The sequence below is a fragment of the Saccoglossus kowalevskii genome, chromosome 19 (genome assembly GCF_978046115.1).
Source record: "Saccoglossus kowalevskii chromosome 19, keSacKowa6.1, whole genome shotgun sequence".
In the NCBI taxonomy this organism is placed as follows: Eukaryota; Metazoa; Hemichordata; class Enteropneusta; family Harrimaniidae; genus Saccoglossus; species Saccoglossus kowalevskii.
The window spans coordinates 29,164,590-29,185,719 of NC_140659.1; the positions used below are offsets into that span (position 1 = coordinate 29,164,590).

The 21,130-nt window shown below is 36.3% G+C and overlaps 1 protein-coding gene across 1 annotated transcript; it reads left to right on the forward strand.

Annotated features, from left to right (window-relative positions):
• The first annotated feature begins 3,316 nt into the window (after window positions 1-3,316).
• On the forward strand, window positions 3,317-20,226 carry LOC100377335 (cytochrome c oxidase assembly protein COX18, mitochondrial-like). The gene is made up of 5 exons (XM_002737271.3): window positions 3,317-3,462; window positions 9,922-10,317; window positions 16,695-16,845; window positions 17,897-18,129; window positions 19,944-20,226. Exons 1-5 carry the CDS (start codon window positions 3,424-3,426, stop codon window positions 20,124-20,126), a joined length of 1,002 nt encoding a protein of 333 aa, XP_002737317.1. The 5' UTR covers window positions 3,317-3,423; the 3' UTR covers window positions 20,127-20,226.
• Window positions 20,227-21,130: the final 904 nt, after the last annotated feature.

The window sequence follows — 21,130 nt, forward strand, 5'->3', positions numbered from 1 at the left end:
ATAACTTTATTTTATTCCGGATTGATGAGGGGCCATCACTGTGAACAATTTATGCTGATTCGGTAGCGTTGCCATGGAAATATTAACGTCATTTATGAACTTCATTGTCACGAATTAGGTTGCAACATCACGTGACATGTAATCTTTTGAGTCAATCTGACAAATTATAATAATTTTATTCAGTCTGACCTTCTTAGTCAATTCACTCTACAATAACAAAATAGAATAACATATATGAAAAATAAATAATTAAATACTTATTTTAAACAATTAAAGAAAAAAAAATATACAACTAGAATCTGAGTTCAATCGAATTGCCATTATGATTGGATAGTTATAATGTCTTACGGGAGAATGTTCAATATTCGCAAGAAGACGAAAAATGTCAACGGCCTTTTTTTCATAGATGCGCCGGTGCGGTGATTGTTTTCTCCTGGTTAACATGGCGTTGAATATACGAGGATGTTAAGGAATAACGGATAAAAAGAATCATTTAAATACGGACAAACATATATATTTACGGTATATATTGTACTATAGCTACATGTACTATGGCAAATTTGAAAATCTATCCCATAGAAAAGCTATACGGGAATATATGTGCTGTCCGACTGGGGTGTCATTTCATGCCAGTTGGCATAAAAGGGAGTTATGCCCGGGAGGGGTACTCACATTGAAGTGCTATATATATATATATATATGCCACCACCGTCCCTCGGGGCCTCGGGCGGTGGTGCCGCCAAAAGAGGGTCCCGAAATTACCACTTCTGTCTTAAAAGGGGTATGTTATTTTACCCTGTCTGTCTGAAAAGGGAAAAGGGATATATTTGTTCTGTCTGAAAAGGGAAAAGAGATATATTTGTTCTGTCTGAAAAGGGAAAAGAGATATATTTGTTCTGTCTGAAAAGGGAAAAGAGATATATTTGTTCTGTCTGAAAAGGGAAAAGAGATATATTTGTTCTGTCTGAAAAGGGAAAAGAGATATATTTGTTCTGTCTGAAAAGGGAAAAGAGATATATTTGTTCTGTCTGAAAAGGGAAAAGAGATATATTTGTTCTGTCTGAAAAGGGAAAAGGGATATATTTGTTCTGTCTGAAAAGGGAAAAGGGATATATTTGTTCTGTCTGAAAAGGGAAAAGGGATATATTTGTTCTGTCTGAAAAGGGAAAAGAGATATATTTGTTCTGTCTGAAAAGGGAAAGAGATATATTTGTTCTGTCTGAAAAGGGAAAAGAGATATATTTGTTCTGTCTGAAAAGGGAAAAGGGATATATTTGTTCTGTCTGAAAAGGGAAAAGGGATATATTTGTTCTGTCTGAAAAGGGAAAAGAGATATATTTGTTCTGTCTGAAAAGGGAAAAGGGATATATTTGTTCTGTCTGAAAAGGGAAAAGGGATATATTTGTTCTGTCTGAAAAGGGAAAAGGGATATATTTGTTCTGTCTGAAAAGGGAAAAGAGATATATTTGTTCTGTCTGAAAAGGGAAAAGGGATATATTTGTTCTGTCTGAAAAGGGAAAAGGGATATATTTGTTCTGTCTGAAAAGGGAAAAGAGATATATTTGTTCTGTCTGAAAAGGGAAAAGGGATATATTTGTTCTGTCTGAAAAGGGAAAAGAGATATATTTGTTCTGTCTGAAAAGGGAAAAGGGATATATTTGTTCTGTCTGAAAAGGGAAAAGGGATATATTTGTTCTGTCTGAAAAGGGAAAAGGGATATATTTGTTCTGTCTGAAAAGGGAAAAGGGATATATTTGTTCTGTCTGAAAAGGGAAAAGAGATATATTTGTTCTGTCTGAAAAGGGAAAAGGGATATATTTGTTCTGTCTGAAAAGGGAAAAGGGATATATTTGTTCTGTCTGAAAAGGGAAAAGGGATATATTTGTTCTGTCTGAAAAAGGAAAAGAGATATATTTGTTCTGTCTGAAAAGGGAAAAGAGATATATTTGTTCTGTCTGAAAAGGGAAAAGGGATATATTTGTTCTGTCTGAAAAGGGAAAAGAGATATATTTGTTCTGTCTGAAAAGGGAAAAGAGATATATTTGTTCTGTCTGAAAAGGGAAAAGGGATATATTTGTTCTGTCTGAAAAGGGAAAAGGGATATATTTGTTCTGTCTGAAAAGGGAAAAGAGATATATTTGTTCTGTCTGAAAAGGGAAAAGGGATATATTTGTTCTGTCTGAAAAGGGAAAAGAGATATATTTGTTCTGTCTGAAAAGGGAAAAGGGATATATTTGTTCTGTCTGAAAAGGGAAAAGGGATATATTTGTTCTGTCTGAAAAGGGAAAAGAGATATATTTGTTCTGTCTGAAAAGGGAAAAGGGATATATTTGTTCTGTCTGAAAAGGGAAAAGGGATATATTTGTTCTGTCTGAAAAGGGAAAAGAGATATATTTGTTCTGTCTGAAAAGGGAAAAGGGATATATTTGTTCTGTCTGAAAAGGGGCCCATATTTCCCAAAGACTGTCTCTAGAGCTTGAGTCAGGAGAATGAAGCTGATTTTTTCTTTCTGTAACTTCATTTTGATCGTCAAAGCATTTTAATTTTTTTTCTTTCAAGTCCACCTACTGTTCCCTTGGTACCCTTATGATTACTGTCTGGAAAGGGGTGTCAAATACCACAGTTTGTCTGAAAATGGGTAGACAATTTGAGTTTATTTCTGTCTGATAAGGGGTAGGGGTTTCAAACAACCAGCTTCACACCCTTTTCAGTATTTGGGAGGGGTATGTCATTATTGACACGTTTATGTTCTAAAAGTTCTAACAATTCTTGGGATAACGCACGAAAACTGTTATTCGGTAGTCGTCTTTGACCTTATCAGGTTTCCCCAACAGTCGATGGGAAGCCAAGATGGCTACAACTCGTAATCTTTTTTTTCAATTTTACTCGATTTATTATTTAATTTTTTTTTACACATATCCATTTCTGGGCAACATAAACTAAAAACACAATTGTGTAGGTTGGCATTTCACAGGCGATTTTAATTAAAATAATGTTATTTTAGATGAAGCGCTATACATGTATTTACAAAACGAAAACGTCTTTTATCAATCTTTTGAATCGAAGGCTTTCTTTTCCAAGGCAAACATATTAGGTGGGCTATAAAACTAGCTGCAACAGCTATTTATCAAATGACTGTCATTTACTGTATCCTATCTCTCTTAAATAACGTAAAAACTCACCTGGCAAAACATTAAATTTAATAACACTCATGTACTTTTTTTTTATGTTTTTTTTTCTGGTTTGGCCTTCTTGAAAAAGGAATTCTTTCCAAAGTGTTCGGCCAATCAAACTTGATTATTTTAAGTTCGATAGGGGACCCTAAACAAACATGGCGGCGCCCACGGAGTAACTTAGTAGTTGAAGCTCTCATTCAAATATCGGCCGAAACGCACAGTGATAATGAAATTTTCTTAAAATATAATGTCTCGACTTGTGCTTGTTGGATTGCGTTCAAAACGGGTGAGTAAACATGGTTTACAGTTTGTTTAAAGACGGACACCGTGTACCCAGCACGTATTAGGTCGGGACACCGTCCCTCAAGGTGTTGAGGGACGGTGGTCGGGATAAACGGCAACGTCGGTGTACAGTCCGGACCCTGAACCCGATGTAGTACTACATGTATTGTGTAATCCTTTTTCATTACTCCGTGTACACGGCTGTTTAGAGTTTTTTTTTTCTTCATTTGTACTTGATGCCTGACGAGGCCGCGTGTGTTGCGCCTTCCGCGCCGCTCCAAACCCAACACACTTTAATAGTGAGGTCAGATGCCGTTCGGCCGGCGTGGGCCTACTGACGCCCACATGCAAGGCTATTGACGACAAGGTCCCAATAAAAACAAGCACATTCACAGACCTACAGAGATATCCTTTAGTGTACTAGTACATAGATTTCAATTTATGCTACGTGTAGTTCAAAGCATCCAAGAAATGAAAATAATAATTACTACCTTATACTAAAATATGTTTGGATATTTAGAGTACTAACAAATTTCCACTTCCGGTCTGGTTAGACCTAAAATACACCACGAATATATATTCACTTTTGTGATATAATTTTTGGTATGTGTTGATTCTTGGATATTTTATCTTCGTCGTCCTGTACTTTGTTTAGTAATTCAAACTTCTCAGTTTGTGTGAAAAGGGCAAGTTTCGCGATTTTGACATTGAAAATGCCTTTGCTTCATTATTTTCTGAGGGACGGCCGCTTAGGTAAGTGCTTTGTAACTTACAGCACATGAACCTAAAAACGTTAGGTAATCAAACAAAAATGACGTTGTACTAAAGTCCAAAAAGTACGTTCAAGGTCTTCATTTTTTTCGTAGCATAAAAACGATTTACTCCCTCGCTTATTGTGACACCCTCAAATCAACTGAGTCAAAATGGTATAAGTATCCATTTCACGTCACGACTGGAAAAAGTAATTTTTTTGCTTGACGTGTTCATTTGCCTTCAATTACGTTTCAGTATTCTGAGTCTTGCCGATAACATTTTGGTTCAAATCCACATAGCTATCGCCGAAAATTTCTCTGTCAACTAACATGCCGGAAAAACAAATTAGCATAACAATGCGTTCGAAGGTTGTCGCCATTTTATTCGACTGCTTTCCACACCAGTGCCACACCACATACATGTACAACTAAAACATTTAAACGTTTGTTGGGAAATTCACGTGTAAATTGCGTTTTTAAGTCGCGTACCATAAATTGCATTTTACAGTCCCTCAAGTTTGTTCTAAAGACTGCAGTCGCACCAGAGATAACTAGAATATTGATTCGTTTCAAAAACGTTTAAAAATGTTTTTGACCTTTGTGAATTGATGATAAGCGAACAATCATTGTAGATTGGCCCTTACTTTCTGTCGATCAGAAACGCAAGGGAGATAAGACTCGATTTTCATAGACGCAGGTCATTTAGATCGGACAGCTACATTGTTTCAGGTTCGTTTTTGTTTTGGGTGAATATAGAACATGTTCAAGCCCAAAATTGTAGCAATAATGTTCATGTCGCTGTACGTTAAAACACACTCTCGAACTTGACAACATTCACTTACGGACCACTAAGATTGATGATCCGATTGCTGACTGGGATAGCTGCATTTAGTGTTCATTTCTATGCAATATAAAATCATATCGATGCTGTGGGCGACGAAGGCTGACAGATTGTTTTGGTTCTGTAGCCGGCTCACATGGCACGGGCAACTGACATTAGCTGAATTTTTTTTACTATTCTTACTATTCTAGCATCATTGCACTGTATTCCATTAATGAACGAAGTTTACATAACAATCTTATGCTTACAAATCATCCCATAATTATTGACAAGTTGTTACTAGCTTATACTAAAACAAGCCGGTAGGCTGGTTGGCAATTGGCTCCGCTCAAAAAACAAGCAACATGTTTTCGGTTGTTGCCATGGTAGGCACCGGGCATCGTATACAAAGTTCACCAAAAAAAACACTCAGTCTTTAGAAGTTACTTTATTTTATTGTCAAGACATATTCTGTTGTTAAATTTATTATTTCCAACCGTTTTGCGATAGTATTTTCTAGATTGAAGGCAGCATTTACAGTTTATTCAAAGTTCAAAGTTGCATTGGGATTATGTTGATACAGTGTAACAATGTCGGCGCCAGTGATCCCTTACCAGTGTGCAACGTAGCCAAAATAAAAAGCATGATCATTTGAACATGGCTATATTTACAAAACTTGTAGGAGAAAATAAATGTGGGGGAGAAATATTCAAAAATCAGTTTTTGGCTGTTGCAATGACAGTGCTGGACCAGGATTTTTTTCCAATTAGTGACAGTAAAACCTACCTGTCAAGTATGAACAAAATCAGCCAAGCCAAAAAAATCACAGAGGAGTTAAAAGCCATTGCTGATGAAAAGTTACCTCCACTTTGAGGACAATTTTCTCGGTAATGAAAATAGACATGAGAAAAACAAACACCTAAGCTGAGTATAATGAGCTACATGTATGGTGGGCCAGAATTTGTGTTCAGATTTTACAGTGAAGGTGTGATTTGCCTGCCAAGTTTGAACCAAATCGGCTCAGCCAAAAAAATCACAGAAGAGTTAAAAAGCCATTTTTGGTGAACAGTTACCCCAACTTTGGGGTCAAATTTCTCAGTAATAAAAAAAAAATCAAAAATTCAAATAGTAACTTTGTGCCCACACTCAAGCTGAGTAGAATGAGCTATGTTAGTGGTGTTTTAGCCCAAATATCCCAGATACATTTGGCGCGAAGCTATCCAAAAAAATTTGTTTGGCTGCTGCTATGCCAATGGTGGGCCACATTTTTTTTCAGATTTTTTCCAATAACTAGGGTGAAGGTGTGACATACCTGCCAATTTTGAGCGAAATCTGCCAAGCCAAAAAAATCACAGAAGAAATATTTCGTGAAAACACTGGAAATCACACACACACTTATACAAACCTACAAAAGTGATTATAAGGGCAATTCCAGCGGATCGCCAAAAAGTGATTTTAAGGGCAATCCTAGCGGAGCGGATCGCCAATATGTTATTTAGAGTACTAACAAATTCCCATTTCCGGTCCAATTAGAATTAAAAACACCACGAATATTCACTTTTGAGATTTTCAGCTTTGTCGTCCTGTACTTCATTTAGTAATTCAAACTTCGAAATCGAAACCGCCTTGGCTTAATTATTTGCTGACAAGTTGACAATACCTAATAGTGCTAAATCGCCAGTTGTGAACTTTATCAGGATTCCCGTATGAAGTTATACAATATTCTGGCAAGGAAAAATATTGATTACTGTTATATAATAAACTATGAAATAATTAATATTTCATTTTTATATCTTTATTTATTAAAATATATACACATTATATCTAATTGGGGTGGGTGTTGCCAAGCAAGTTTATATAATATAAACAAATATTTTCGTTAATAACACTGACCGCGAAATACGCCTTTGAGAAGTATTACTATTTTATATTGCAATTTCTTTCAATTTGAATTAGTTGTATTGCAATGCATTAGTAATAATGTAAATATATACATGTATATACATTTTATTATTTCATTGTTGAGACTGAGTTATACAGTTTGTTACATACTACAATTTATCTATATTTGAAAACGGTTGTGGGGATAATTAATTTCAATAAACAATATTCAAATATCCTTTAAAATCATACCAATAAAATCATAAGGATAATGTTTACTCGTCTTTGAAACTAGAGGCATTATCAGAGCATGGGTCTTATTTTGGAACTCCTGCCAGGATGGTATTCCCAGAATAGCGCCAGTTGTTAAAGAAACATATAACTTTAATTCATAAAACATTAAGGATGAAAGAACCAGTTACTGAGACAGAGCCCTGCTCCCCGAAAACTCACTTACCGCGAAACTCACCGTGAAGCTACTAGTAATAATGAGATAAAATATTTGTTACCACATCTTCTACCCTGTTTTTATTTTCTGTGAATGACGATTTATTTTTTAAAATGTGGTAGTAACATTGTTCTTCATGATAATTTAGAAAATGATTTCATCTATAACATGAGAAATACTGATGCGAATTAGTTCAAATTTTCATTGTGCATTTTATTCATGTATATAATTGTAGTAATGGAAATTAGAATGTTACAAATACACATAAAGTGAATTTATTGCCAAAAATGTTAAAAAAATAAAAATCGTTATTTTAGTCGTGAAATATAGAATGACACTTTTTTGTCACCTTTTTGTGGTCAACAGGTAATATATCACCTATATACATTGTAACCTACTCACATCGGTAAATTCTATACAATATAAGGAAATTTGAGCATTTGGTAGAAAAACATAAAATTGAATATTTTCAGTTTTGTTTCCATGACAGCTATTTTATATTAGCATGTTTGGCACTAGTGCCTGTATGCTATCATGTTCTAAACTTTCAGCCAATTTGAAGTTCAACTTTTGAAGTTATAGATGAAATCATTTTCTCAATTTCTGACAACAGATTCTATGATGTCATACTTTACCCATAATCCTTTGCTGAAGAATCAAGATGGCGGACTACATAAATTGATGAAAATTTGAATATCTAGAGAATGAAAATGGATATAAAAAAACTGTAAATTGCATGTTCGTACATTTGCCAAGTTCTTTTATATGGAAGTATTATGTTGTTAGCATTGACTTTCTTTTTAAGCAGTCTTGCATATACACGTATGGGTTGATCACAAGTCTCTGTGATCAAAACACATACATAAATTAAATAGTTTTGCGACTTACATACGCCATCTGTTACTCAAACTTCAATCATTTATGAGTAAAATGTGTTTTGTTAAAGTAATTTGTATACATATTCATAACACTTTTCATGTTCTCCCATTTGGTTTTATATCCCTTTTGATAATGGTGTGATCCGGCACTTTGAAATCTGACACCAAAATTAAAAAATTCATATAGCTGAACAGTTACATGTAGCTGGTTTGCTGACTGTTTTGCAATGTATGTTTACTAAACATTATGACACCTGGTGTAATGAGCCATGTAGGCATCAATGACTCCTACTCAGATCCATACACCATGGAACTTTAGCGAGGTTTCCACAAAGTCACATCTGTTAGTGAATGAAGCTGAGACAGTAGTGAGAAAACTTGGTCAGGGTTTGGATCAAAACTCTTTATGCTGTACAGCTCCAGGTAGGATTTGAGTCTAGGAGGTACCATGCATGTTGATCTGGTATATAAAATGCACTATGTCATCTGTTGCTTGTTAATAGGGGATTTTCCGTACAATTGCGAGATCTCGTGAGATGTATGAAAAACGCGCGTCGAACGTCTACCGCAAAAATCGAACGATTTGATTTTGAACTAGAATTTCTTTATTTCGTAACTCACATCGACTGGCCGATCTTCGACAGAGGAATATTGCTTCTGAATACCCTTACTTAATCGAAATTGCCTATCATCAAATGTGGACAGCACATTATTAAGCATGGAAATGTCCCCCAAAATACTTCGCGTTTGTCGAATCCCACGCGATGTTTGACGCCACTACGACGCTATGACCTTTGTTTGTCCTGTTTTTACGTTCGATTTCACGCATAACGCGTGATTCTCGCAGTGAACGGAAAATGGTCTATACATTTGCACATGTACAGGTCAATAACCAATCAGCACATTCATGTTCAATGTCACTGGATTATTTATCAACCCTTCGAATGTTATTGTCAACTTATGGCCTCATCTACAAAATAATTTTGTGCAATCTGCTCTTCACCACATGAAAAAATTGACAAACCTTTTGATTAAAAACTAAAACCAATATCTGAAACAGTCTGTATGGTCCAAAATGATGACGAAATATAGTGATTATTTTCAAATGTAGTATATTTGCACTGTATTTTGAGCAGGAAAAATATCTGGCACTCAAATGGTTAAGTGGTGATCACAATGCATCATATTCAACGTCGGTCTCATACATGTACATGTATATACAACGCATGTAAAATACACGGAATACATGTATGTGCTGTGTTACAACCACCTAGTTTAACATCAATAATTATTATAGACCATTGTCCATTCACTACGAGATCCTGCATTATGCGTGAAATCAAACGTAAAAACAGGACAAACAAAGGTTGTAGCGTCGTAACACCGCGTGGGATTTGACAAATGCGAAAGTATTTTGGAGGATATTTCCATGCTTAATAATATGCTGTACACATTTAATGATAGGCTATTTCGATGAAGTGAGGGTATTCAAACGCAATATTACCCTGTCCAAGATCGGCCTTTTGATGTGAGCTACGAAATAAAGAAATTAGAGTTTAAAATCAAATTTTTGCAGCTAACGTTTGCTGCGCGTCTTTCACTCAACTCGCGAGATCTCACAGTTGATTGGAAAATCACCTATAGGTAATTAAATTAATTGAAATACATGTATTGTTTATTTCAGGTTGTGTTCCCGCACAGGGCTTGGCTCTGTGCCTCAGCTCTTCCATGTGCCGGACCATTCAACATTCAAACTGTGAATAGTTCTACCCATACATCACTGTATGAAACACTATTTTATAAAGACTCACCTCCAGTTTGGTTTGCCCAACAAGTACTTGAAACAGGACACGATTTCACCAATCTGCCATGGTGGGCTTCTATAATATTAACCACTTTTGCATTACGAACTGCGGTGACGCTACCATTTGCTGTTTATCAGCATTACATCTTTGCCAGATTGGAACTTTTACAGCCACAGATTGCGCAATATGGAAGGCAGCTACAGGTCTATGTCAAACAGAAAGAAGTTGATGAAAATTGGGGAAAAAATAAATCAAGAGTTTATTTCAAAATGCAGGTACAGTATATTGTATCTTGATAATATACAGGCTTTAAATGGTGTGCTTGTTATCTAGTTTAGGCTTTTTTTTTTCAAATACGTAATTTGTTTATTAATTTATCATATATTTTATTTTAATGCATTATTTATTTACTGATAATTTTGGTAATCGTGAAATTGTATAATCACATCGTTAGTCTATCATATATGACAAACTGTATACACTGCCGTGTTAGGTTTGTGATCCCCTTTATTTTGTTAATTTTTTTTGAAGTATTACAGAGTTTCAAACAAAGAGTATAACTTTCCATTAGGCCAGACTTTTTTTATTCCTTGTTTCTCGAGTTTTTATAAGGCAATTTTTTTGAGGAAGGCGAAAAAAAAATAAAATTAATTCTTTTTTTTCCATTAGATTTGTGTGATTCCCAAAGAATTGTAAATGAGATCATTGATCAAAGAGAAGAAATGAAATAACATTTTATTCCATGTATAACCTTGTTTCTCATCTGCGCAAGACTTTGATCATGATACTCCCATGAAAATGCAACTTGGGTTTGTTATGTGGCGGGCGGAAACAAATGAAGATAAAAACAAGTTTTTTTTAGCAATTTTTTGCACTTACAAGTCGGCGGACGCGAGAAATTACGCTGAAATAAAATTTAATTTTTATTTCATTTTCGGCTCCTGTTCATTCAGCGGGTTCGCGAAACAAAGGATACTGTGGAATACTTTATTTTCGCTGGAATTTATTTTCGCTGAAAAGGCTTTTTGGGCGTTTTGCTTGGAATATATTTTCACTGATTTTTGATGAGATTAATGTAAAATATAGGGAAAAATGTATATTCGCTGGATTTTATTTTCACGGAATCATCCCTTCAGCGAAAATAGCGAAAATAAATTCCAAGCGAAAATAAAGTATTCTACAGTAATAAAAGTCTGGCCTTATTGAACAGATCATGATTTACTTTTTTCTATTTAGTTTTAACTCCATATTTATCTTAAAAATTTGGTCTGTATACAATGTAGCAATGAGTCTATTCATAAACTGAAACTACTGAACTAAATGGTCTGAAATGTTCTATAATGATAGGACCCCACCCTGGTTTACAAGAATTTTGATTGGTCAATTGATTCGGTAGCCATCTAGGATTGGGAGTGGTCAATTGGTTCGGTAGCCATCTAGGATTGGGAGTGGTCAATTGGTTCGGCAGCCATCTAGGATTTAGAGTGGTCAATTGGTTCGGTAGCCATCTAGGATTGGGAGTGGTCAATTGGTTCGGTAGCCATCTAGGATTGGGAGTGGTCAATTGGTTCGGTAGCCATCTAGGATTGGGAGTGGTCAATTGGTTCGGTAGCCATCTAGGATTGGGAGTGGTCAATTGGTTCGGTAGCCATCTAGGATTGGGAGTGGTCAATTGGTTCGGTAGCCATCTAGGATTGGGAGTGGTCAATTGGTTCGGTAGCCATCTAGGATTGGGAGTGGTCAATTGGTTCAGTAGCCCTCTAGGATTGGGAGTGGTCAATTGGTTCGGTAGCCATCTAGGATTGGGAGTGGTCAATTGGTTCGGTAGCCATCTAGGATTGGGAGTGGTCAATTGGTTTGGTAGCCATCTAGGATTGGGAGTGGTCAATTGGTTCAGTAGCCATCTAGGATTGGGAGTGGTCAATTGGTTTGGTAGCCATCTAGGATTGGGAGTGGTCAATTGGTTTGGTAGCCATCTAGGATTGGGAGTGGTCAATTGGTTCGGTAGCCATCTAGGATTGGGAGTGGTCAATTGGTTTGGTAGCCATCTAGGATTGGGAGTGGTCAATTGGTTTGGTAGCCATCTAGGATTGGGAGTGGTCAATTGGTTCGGTAGCCATCTAGGATTGGGAGTGGTCAATTGGTTCGGTAGCCATCTAGGATTGGGAGTGGTCAATTGGTTCGGTAGCCATCTAGGATTGGGAGTGGTCAATTGGTTCGGTAGCCATCTAGGATTGGGAGTGGTCAATTGGTTCGGTAGCCATCTAGGATTGGGAGTGGTCAATTGGTTCGGTAGCCATCTAGGATTGGGAGTGGTCAATTGGTTCGGTAGCCATCTAGGATTGGGAGTGGTCAATTGGTTCGGTAGCCATCTAGGATTGGGAGTGGTCAATTGGTTCGGTAGCCATCTAGGATTGGGAGTGGTCAATTGGTTCGGTAGCCATCTAGGATTGGGAGTGGTCAATTGGTTCGGTAGCCATCTAGGATTGGGAGTGGTCAATTGGTTTGGTAGCCATCTAGGATTGGGAGTGGTCAATTGGTTCGGTAGCCATGTAGGATTGGGAGTGGTCAATTGGTTCGGTAGCCATCTAGGATTGGGAGTGGTCAATTGGTTCGGTAGCCATCTAGGATTGGGAGTGGTCAATTGGTTCGGTAGCCATCTAGGATTGGGAGTGGTCAATTGGTTCAGTAGCCATCTAGGATTGGGAGTGGTCAATTGGTTTGGTAGCCATCTAGGATTGGGAATGGTCAATTGGTTTGGTAGCCATCTAGGATTGGGAGTGGTCAATTGGTTCGGTAGCCATCTAGGATTGGGAGTGGTCAATTGGTTCGGTAGCCATCTAGGATTGGGAGTGGTCAATTGGTTCGGTAGCCATCTAGGATTGGGAGTGGTCAATTGGTTCGGTAGCCATCTAGGATTGGGAGTGGTCAATTGGTTCGGTAGCCATCTAGGATTGGGAGTGGTCAATTGGTTCGGTAGCCATCTAGGATTGGGAGTGGTCAATTGGTTCGGTAGCCATCTAGGATTGGGAGTGGTCAATTGGTTCGGTAGCCATCTAGGATTGGGAGTGGTCAATTGGTTCGGTAGCCATCTAGGATTGGGAGTGGTCAATTGGTTCGGTAGCCATCTAGGATTGGGAGTGGTCAATTGGTTCGGTAGCCATCTAGGATTGGGAGTGGTCAATTGGTTCGGTAGCCATCTAGGATTGGGAGTGGTCAATTGGTTCGGTAGCCATCTAGGATTGGGAGTGGTCAATTGGTTCGGTAGCCATCTAGGATTGGGAGTGGTCAATTGGTTCGGTAGCCATCTAGGATTGGGAGTGGTCAATTGGTTCGGTAGCCATCTAGGATTGGGAGTGGTCAATTGGTTCGGTAGCCATCTAGGATTGGGAGTGGTCAATTGGTTCGATAGCCATCTAGGATTTGGAGTGGTCAATTGGTTCGGTAGCCATCTAGGATTGGGAGTGGTCGCTTTCTGAGGGTTTCTCAACCACTTAACCTACATGTATTTATTTGATATAAAAGTTGTTTTTGGCAACAATGACTAAAGCACATTTAAAGTTTGAGAATTTTTTGGGGGTTGGTTATGTGGTTTGGTCGCCATATTGGATTTCTACCAAACAAAAAGTAGTTTTTTACTGATGTCTCAGTTACCATATTTCTTCAAACTTTGCCATGTTGCATCTCTCAAATTATTCGGGTGATTTTTCCTGCCATCATTGATTTTCAACAAAAATGACTGAAAGTTGCTTAAACTCTTGAACATGATATTTTGGGAAAGAATGTATTGCCAAAGCTTTTTAAGGGGAATATAATATCAGAATAATAATTCTGATCAATCTCATGGTTTGGCTGCCATCTTGAATTTTTTGGGAAAAATGCCAAAATGTTACACATTTGTTTCTCATGAGTGCTTTAACCGACTTGTTATTAGTCCCTGTTCGAACGAAGTCCGACAACGGGGACTTATAATTCGTCTGTGCGTCCGTCCGAAGTCATATCTCAGAATCCCTTTGACCGATTCTGTTCATTCTTTGCATGCGCCTAGTACGTTATGTGGGACATATGCACATGCAGTGGTTTAGCGATTCGATTCAAAATGGCCGACTGGCAGCCATCTTGTTTCTTGAAAATGTTGTATTTTGGACATGCTTTGTCAGTTTTTATTCACACTTGGTACATAGATTATACATGTTAGGATACATGTCCATGATGATTTATTTCACAATTGGATCAAAGATGGCCGACTGGCAGCCATCTTGTTTTTTGAAAATGTTGTATTTTGGACATGCTTTGTCAGTTTACATTCAAATTTAGTACATAGATCATACATGTTAGGATACATGTCCATGATGATTTATTTCACAATTGGATCAAAGATGGCCGACTGGCAGCCATCTTGTTGTTTGAAAATGTTGTATTTTGGACATGCTTTGTCAGTTTTCATTCAAACTTGGTACATAGATTATACATGTCAGGATACATGTCCATGATGATTTATTTCACAATTGGATCAAAGATGGCCGACTGGCAGCAATTTTGTTTTTGAAAATGTTGTATTTTGGACATGCTTTGTCAGTTTACATTCAAATTTAGTACATAGATCATACATGTTAGGATACATGTCTCCGACCGTCCGTGAGTTCCTGAGTCTGTCTGTCTGTCCGTCCGTCGGTGTGTCAGTCTGTCTAGAGTCATATTTCAGAATCCTGTGGACCTATTCCGTTCATTCTTTGCATGTGCCTAGTACCTTATGTGGGACATATGCACATGCAGTGATTTAGTGATTCGATTCAAAATGGCCGACTGGCAGCCATCATGTTTTTTGAAAATGTTGTATTTTGGACATGCTTTGTCAGTTGCCATTCAAACTTGGTACATAGATTATACATGTAAGGATACATGTCCATGACGATTTATTTCGCAATTGGATCAAAGATGGTCGACTGGCAGGAATCTTGTTTTTTTTATGCGGTATCTTGGACGTGCTCTGTCAGTTTTCATTCCAATTTGGCACATACATGTACTTTATACATGTTAGGATGCATGTCCATGACAATTTGTTTCAAAATCTTGTCAAGGATGACCGATTGACAGCTATCTGACTTTTTGGCCTTACTACTATATTTCCACAATTTATGTACCATTTTCATTTGTATTTGGCACATACATACATGTTTCATAATCAGATCAAAGATGGTCGAATAACGACTGTTTTTATGGCCATATTACTACTACACGGAACACGTGTTTTGATGTAAATAAACAATCTGTTATACGCCAATTGGAACTCAAGTTTCAAGGACACGCTCCCGACAACCCCTCCGCTTTAATATGACGAGCACAAAGAAAACTTTCAATAATTTAACGGGGACTGTGTCCCCTTTTCAATGACTTGTTTTGTATATTACTAATATGGGTAAAGCTTCTTACAGGTAAAAATAAAATAATTTTATCAGTCATATGGTTTGGTAGCCATCTTGCATTTTTGGCAAAATTTACTACAATTTGGGACCTTTATTTCTCAGGAGTGCTTTAAAGGCCCAATTCATTTGCCCCGGGCAAGTGTGAATTGGAGGTGTGGCTATGTTAATAAGTGTTGTTAATCACTTGCATAGCCTATGACGCATCCTGTTTCAGCGGTCCAACATCACGTTACTGCAGCACATTGACAGCAGTTAATTATTCAAGATTAGTAGCGCGTCCCTTTCCCCGGTTCCTGTTTTTGACTTTTATCCGCCAAAATCTCAACCCGTACACTATTTATTGTCATAAATACTACACACAGTCACTGCTGTGATATTCATAGTCAAAATGCATCCACTTTGGCACGACATAATAGACCTGTAAGTTCGAGAAAACGCGTTTTTACCAGAGCTTGGTTTGAACTGTTTACTACAGCATGACAAGCAAGGAAATAATCCCTATTGTTTAGGAGCGTATTTATAGTATACCTGGGCCTTTAACCGATTGACTTGACTTAAAAAATGATTGATCAGTCACATGGTTTGGATGCCATCTTTGATTTTCAGCAACAATGACTGCAATGTTGTGCATGTGTGTCAATTTTGTGAATGCTTTAACCGATAAACTTGCTATGTTGCATGTATGACCAAAGCATTTTCTGAGAAAAATAACATATATATCAGTGTGTACACATTAACACATATTCAGCCATCAAACTCTGCAGCTTTAGTTGATTCTGAATTCCATATAGAATGTCATGTTCAAGATCAGACCGATCTGTCTGAGAGTAAATGATTTATTGCTGATAACAGCAAATTTATTTTTCAATTTCCAATATAATTTGTTGAGTGAAATAATACAGTGAATTGTTTTTTAATGAAAGACCATGTTCTGAATCGGCAGTTGTTCGGGACAACCACTTCTGTAGTAGGGCAACAAAAAATGTTTGTTCATTGTGACAACCTTGAAAAAAAAATGAAGAAACCACACTACACAGAGTAGTATTACCATAGTAACTGTATTATTGCTGATAAAAATAGTTTTTAAATATTTTGAGCAGAAAACACACAATTATTCAGCTTTATTTTGAAATATTATTCTATTGGACAATCAAGTATTTGTTTGTGAACTTTTGTGAAAGTTGAAAAATATTTGATTTACCAGTAATGTCTTGTTTAATCCTTAGATGAAGAAAGTTGTGACTGCGTTGTATATTCGTGATAACATCCATCCATTTAAAGCTAGCCTTCTACTCTGGGTTCAGCTACCTATGTGGGTATTCATATCATTTGCATTGAGAAATATGACTGGTGCATTTCCTGGAAAAGTAGCCCAAGGTATACTATCACGCAGTGAACTTTCAGATTTCATGCACGTTGTATACACAGTCAGCTGGTGCACAGCCAAAACCAAAATTGTCATCTAACTGTAATGCCCTCGCTGATTGGCCACTGAGTTGGAAAGAATTTTTTTGGTTTCAAATACCCCAGGAAAGTGTTCTATGTTCTTTATGTATTTTCCACACAAAAACGATGACTTTGAATGAATGTATTTAGCGGTTGGCTTAGTATTATCTTAATTGATCGTTTGGCTGTGAAAGATTGGTACTTTTTTCTGATTTGTAGGAATCTGAAAAATGCAATTCACAACTTGCCTCTTTCAAGATGGCTGCCCCCATAGAGTAAATATCACATCTATTTTATTATCACTTGTGCGCCAGCTGGCTGTGATTGTATACATCATTTTACAACACAATGTGTGCTGCTTTTATATATACTGGGTTGGGATGAACATCCAGCTGCATTATGGGATGAATACATTAGTAATGTGGCATCATATGGTTTGAAAGTTTGATTATATACTGTAGAATACTTTATTTTCGCTTGGAATTTATTTTCGCTATTTTCGCTGAAGGGATGATTCCGTGAAAATAAAATCCAGCGAATATACATTTTTTCCTATATTTTACATTAATCTGATCAAAAATCAGTGAAAATAAATTCCAAGCAAAACGCGCAAAAAAGCCTTTTCAGCGAAAATAAAGTATTCCACAGTATTTAAATTGTTACATGTGTATTTCATTTCAAGTTTTGGTGATTTCCCAGAATATCCATGAATATAAAACCCAGTGAATATGATCAAAACAGTGAAATTAAATATCTATAAATGTTAGTACTATCAACACAACAAATCCATGCCCTTCATTTTCATAAATTTCCTACTTGGCCAATAGAAAAATTTTGGAACATTTTTGAATGACACCATTATGCACTGGGCTCATCAAATGGCTGATTGGATTAAACTGGCATAGATATTTGTAAAAATAATGGAATGGGTTTGTTGTGTCGGTAGTACATTACAATAATTACACTCGATTTCTTTTTCCAGAATTTGGCCCTTTGGTACCATCTATGGCCACTGAGGGCGCTCTTTGGTTTCCAGATTTAACCTTACCTGATCCCTTTGTGATATTACCAATCATTCTTGGATTGAGTAATTTACTGGTGATTGAGATGCATGCATTGAGATCTACAAAACCAACCAAATGGCAAGGAAGAATTACAAACCTCTTCCGCTTTTTCTCAGTTGCTATGGTACCATTAGCTGCATATCTACCTACAGTAAGTTGGCTTTTGCAATATCTGTCTATGGTGGTGGTGTTGTTATTGTTTTTGACTCCATCATAAGTTACAATATCCAATTTTTTTTAAACTTAGATATATTAATTGGTTTGAGAGATTGACAAAGTGCAATTTTGGTATGTGTTCCATGTATACTTTACTCAAAATAGTCTTCTTGTTACAACAATTTATATTTGAGAATCTTCAAATTTGGTGCAACTAGCAAATGGAATTTCTAAGATATGGGGTCAAACTTGAACAGAATGAAAATCAGCTGTTAGTAATACACTCTCCAAGTGTACTAAGCAGATACAAGGGTAAATATAAATCAAAGACAACTTTGAAAAAGCCGAGTGTGCTGAGATTATTGGAGGCATATTATAATTAATTCCAAAATTTAAAATTAGCCTTGCAAACAATCTTGTCAGCTATTCGAGATGCACAACATAAATAAAATGAGATCCATATTATTAAAGTTTATAATATATTATAATAAATTTGATTGTACATCTGTGGTTTGCACTCTAATTTATTCCAGAACACCTCTACCACAAGTTCAATTTAAATCTGTCTAATAATAATTAGATAATCAATATGCATGGTTTTCAACATTAAACTAATCACGTCTGGATTATTCTAGAGCATCTATGAACCAAATTTCATTGTAAATTGGGAAATTAGTATGCTTAAATTTCAATCCAAAACTAATCAGGTTCAAGCATTGTTTCCAGGCTATTATATACCAAGTCTTATTGAAATGTAATAATTGTTTTTTGACAAATTGGGTAATTACATGTATTATGCATAGATTTTAACCCAAAACAAATAAGGCCAGAGTATTGTTCCGGGGCACATATGTACCAAGTTTCATTAAAAAGTGGTGATTACTTTAAAAAAACTTTATTTTTGCTAATAGAATGATTCAGTGCGAATATATAATAATTTTTTCCTATATATAACATTCAACTTGTCAAAAATCAGTGAAAATACATTCCATACAAAAAGTCTTTCTTTTCAGCGAAAATTTATTCCAGCTAAAATAAATTATTTTACAGTACTGAGTACTTGAGATATCAGTTGGAAAGCCGAAAATTGACTAATTATGCAATTATTATGTATGAATATTAACCCAAAACTAATCGGGTCTGTGCATTGTCCCAAAGCATCTATGAAATCTGACCAGCATTTCCTTGGTGGAACATACAAAATGTAAGAGACTTCCATTGTGTGCTTAGACATGGGAGTCAAAACTGCAGGGTTTTCCCACCTTTTTCCAAATCTGGCTAGTATTTTATTTTGCACAGGACATTGAGGTTAATACAATATATGTAGTATTAATTGAGCAACCCGTTGGCCAGTACTTTTCTTGCCAAATTTAGCTTAGATGTGTTGCATTATTCAGTAAGGCACATTGAGATTAATACAATATATGTAGTATTAATTGAGCAACCTGTTGGCCAGTACTTTTCTTGCCAAATTTTGCTTAGATGTGTTGCATTATTCTGTAAGGCACATTGAGATTAATACAATATATGTAGTATTAATTGAGCAACCTGTTGGCCAGTACTTTTCTTGCCAAATTTTGCTTAGATGTGTTGCATTATTCTGTAAGGCACATTGAGATTAATACAATATATGTAGTATTAATTGAGCAACTTGTTGGCCAGTACTTTTCTTGCCAAGTTTTGCTTAGATGTGTTGCATTATTCTGTAAGGCACATTGAGATTAATACAGAACATTACATTTTTCTTGTCCATTTAACATGGGAGCCCTTCCTAGATGACCGATAACATTTTACTCAATCTCTTTCAAGGGCATGTCTCTGTATTGGGCATCATCGAGTGTATATGGACTTGGACAGAACTTACTACTAAAGTCGCCCAAAATGAGACGAATTTTTCAGCTTCCACATGTACCAAGCGAAAGCACCACACCATACAAGGATATGATGAAGCTGGCAAAAATAAAGTTCCTGCGACAGTCTGAAAGTAAATGATTGCTGGGACATGCATGAAGAATCTGCCGATGTCCATTTAAGTTAACTTCTGACATTTCATTCACATTATTATAATAAAGGTTCTTTAATCACAAGTTAATACTACATGTATTTCTTTCACAGCTACATTTAACAATCAATTCAAATTTCTACAGGGCATGCAAAATTATTGTTTATACAGATTTGCACTCAAAATTAATCAGTCTTGTCTATATTGTATGGATGTTGGAGGCTATGGTTGTTTGTAATCAGCAGTGGAAGGAATTTCATTCTTTTCGATTCCCCGGTGCCTTTGCAGTTAGTACATTTGTGTATAAGTCTGTTCCACCTGTGCATCTCAAGAACAAATCAGATTTCAATGAAAATTCTTGCATAGATGCCCTGTTCTTACTAATTAGCATAAATTAACCACATTATAGGTGCTCCAGACAACTGGAATACCACTCCTATATGCAGTTGCTTTCGGGTTGAAAGCCATGCATATTAATCCGTTTGTCAATAAGCATAACTAATATCTCTGGCACTGTTGCAGATAGGAACATGCAACTGGTGCTATAATTTTGTCTGGTTGTGATTTTATTAAATATTTATAATTGTTGTACCATAGACACTTGTAACCAACCTAAGTTTTTAAATGCCTTACCAGTTCTATGAGAAGCACGAGTTACTGTAAATATAAATGACAAAATTAGATATTTCAATGATTATGCATTTCTAATATCTTTTAACACACTGGAATTCAAAGTTTTCTTGGACTTCACCCTACTGTTAGCAGGGATTAATTTTTCCTCTAATAGTTTCAAATTGATTACCATTTATAACTGCTGGTGCATCTGACAAACTACCAGGACAAGCAACCAATTTGCACAAGTTTGTTGGATTGCATCTCATTAACATTAGTCCTAGAAAGCAGTTTGTAACCAAATTCATTCCTCTCATTCAGCAATTTATTTCATATTTGTGCACAGAAAATTGAGGTGCATCAATAAATAAACACTCCATAG

Bases quoted from the DNA above. Each gene is read 5' to 3' on its own strand.
- LOC100377335 (XM_002737271.3), top strand. From the start codon at position 3,424: ATGTCTCGACTTGTGCTTGTTGGATTGCGTTCAAAACGG. The intron at 3,463-9,921 runs GTGAGTAAACAT...TGTTTATTTCAG, and splicing joins TTGGATTGCGTTCAAAACGG to GTTGTGTTCCCGCACAGGGC. The intron at 16,846-17,896 runs GTATACTATCAC...TTCTTTTTCCAG, and splicing joins TCCTGGAAAAGTAGCCCAAG to AATTTGGCCCTTTGGTACCA.